The 2500-nt window shown below is 43.6% G+C and overlaps 1 protein-coding gene across 3 annotated transcripts in view; it reads right to left on the reverse strand.

Annotated features, from left to right (window-relative positions):
* The window catches only part of LOC134454182 (arf-GAP with Rho-GAP domain, ANK repeat and PH domain-containing protein 1-like), a 57530-nt gene that overhangs the window by 22466 nt on the left and 32564 nt on the right, over positions 1-2500 (reverse strand). For all 3 annotated transcript variants that reach the window (XM_063205013.1, XM_063205011.1, XM_063205012.1), the window contains exon 14: positions 971-1105. In XM_063205013.1, coding sequence (XP_063061083.1) covers positions 971-1105 — 135 coding nt within the window. The remainder of the gene's footprint in view (positions 1-970; positions 1106-2500) is intronic.

A 2500-nucleotide genomic window follows, 5' to 3' on the forward strand; every position in this document is an offset into this window, starting at 1 on the left:
ATCTAATGAAATTTGAAAGGAGGATGGCAACTTTTGGCAGGCGGGGGTAGGAGGGAAGGATGTTTGAAATCATGAGAGAGTGAATATGTGTGGGTGTGTGTGTGTGACTAAGAGTGAGCAATAGACTGACAGAAAGAAAGAAAGAAAAAAAGAAAGAAAGAAAGAAAGAAAGAAAGAAAGAAAGAAAGAAAGAAAGAAAGAAAGAAAGAAAGAAAGAAAGAAAGAAAGAAAGGAATTTATGTCATTTGAGCTATGCTAACCACTCAGGTCATTGTTAGCTGTTCGCTGCACATACTGATTATGTGACATTTCCGAAATACCAAATGAAAACCTCAACTAGAGGAGACACAGAAGGAGAGAAGTTAATGGGGGGGAGAAGAGAAGAGAAGAGGAGAGGAGAGGAGAGGAGAGGAGAGGAGAGAAGAGAAGAGAAGAGAAGAGAAGAGAAGAGAAGAAAAGAGAAGAGAAGAGAAGAGAAGAGGAGAGGAGAGGAGAGGAGAGGAGAGGAGGAGAGAGGAGATGGGAGAGAGGAAAGCAGAGAAGAAGAGAAGAGAAGAGAAGAGAAGAGAAGAGAAGAGAAGAGAAGAGAAGAGAAGAGAAGAGAAGAGAAGCGAGCAGAAGTGAAGAGAAGAGAAGAGAAGAGAAGAGAAGAGAAGAGAAGAGAAGAGAAGAGAAGAGAAGAGAAGAGAAGAGAAGAGAAGAGAAGAGAAGAGAAGAGAAGCTTAACATGGCGGTGATCTGACTTGAAGCAATTTGTTCCAATACAAAGGAGTGGCCAACGCAGTATCTAGCATTCATATCTATGGAGTGGCCAACGCAGTATGGAGTGTTCATGTCTATGGAGTGACCAACATGATATTTAGTGTTCATTTCTATGGAGAAGGACTGAAAGAAGGAGGGATGAGAAAGCAGAAGTTCTGCATTAGCCAATCAGAGAGAAGGGCCCGTCTTGCTGCTGCCACTGGCTCACCCTCCTTGGCCTTGCGCTCAGCGATTGGCCGGTTCATGGAGGCAGTCTTGAAGAGGAAGCCATTATGAGTCACGCTGGGCGGGGCAAAGTAGTGAACCGTCTCCATGACAGCATCCACCTCCAGCCTGGGCAGCTCTACACACACACGAATGAAAACAAACACGCAAATGAAAACACACACAAATGAAAACAAACATGCACATACAAACGAAAACACACACACACATGCACACACACACACACAATGGATTGTAACTTCCTTCAAATTCATTTAAGCCTAATCCGCCTGCAAAAAAAGGCCTGTAAAAAGTCCTCATCTCCTGAGTTTTCTGGAAAAATTCTAAGAACTCACAATAAAAAGGAAAAAATATCCGCACACCACAAAATCTCCACAAAAACTTGGCACGTGTCAACCTGCGAGGTCTTCCTCAGGTCTGAGCATACATAACGAAGACCTTGCAGGTCGAAACATTGTGTCAAGTTTTTCCTTAAATCATAATGAGGGAGCTTTTGTGGTGTGCGGATATTTTTTCTTTTTCTTGTGCAACCCTTGATATACGCATGAACGGCCATCCAGGTACATTGCTCGTGAATGAGCGTTACGCTAGCCTGGTTCTCACCAGACGGTGTGTGTGTAGCTTCGCCGCCCCCTGGTGGAGCAGAGCTACACACACTACTGTCTGGTACACAGCCATAGATGCGATGCGATGCGATGGCTGAAGCCAGAAAATTCTGTTAATCTCTAAAGAGTCAATAAAGTCTACTCTATAATCTGTCCTGTGACTCCTCAATACGAGCTGCCGTTGATATTGAAGCAAAAAATGCTCCACCACCAATTGACTTGCATTGGCTTTTCCCCCAATGTTTTCCCCCAAAAAGGGACGTAACGCACATGGGACTCGTGATGCCATTCATGCGTATCCTGCACCCACGGCAATTGCTTTTTGGGATGTGCGCGCACCTCACACTTACGAAAGAAACGAACGAAAGAAAGATCTGTCAATGTTGTCAATGTCAATTCTAAGAATGGAATAAAGAGAACAGGACAGCACTCCAAGTTTTGCGTTTCATTGCCCGTCACGGCCCGTCTTGGAGTGCTGTCTTGTTCTTTTTATTTCGTATGATCTTGAGGAATGAGCACCCAGTTTTTTCACTTTAGTTGAGTTGAGCGTGTTACACCCCTTAGTTTAATTATAAGAACGGTCAATGGCTATAAAAGATAAATATCTCAGCTTCTGAAGCACATAAAAACTAAGTGGGGAAAGAGTGACAATACCATGCCCCATGACATTAAACAGACTGTTTATAGGCCAATAATAAACCTCCTACACCTAGCAAAATTGAAGATGATAAACCGCCAACATGATGTCTCATTAACACCACTAAAAACAAAACGTCCACAGCCCCACAGTAAAACACAATCACAACACACAGAGAGTGACAGGTCAAGGGTGTGCTTCCTTATGGGGAGAGTTATGAGTGTTGACGAGGGTGAGTAAGTGTGGTGTGCAAAAGGTGAGGAACTGTAGA

The sequence above is a fragment of the Engraulis encrasicolus genome, chromosome 8 (assembly GCF_034702125.1).
Source record: "Engraulis encrasicolus isolate BLACKSEA-1 chromosome 8, IST_EnEncr_1.0, whole genome shotgun sequence".
Taxonomy (NCBI): domain Eukaryota; kingdom Metazoa; phylum Chordata; class Actinopteri; order Clupeiformes; family Engraulidae; genus Engraulis; species Engraulis encrasicolus.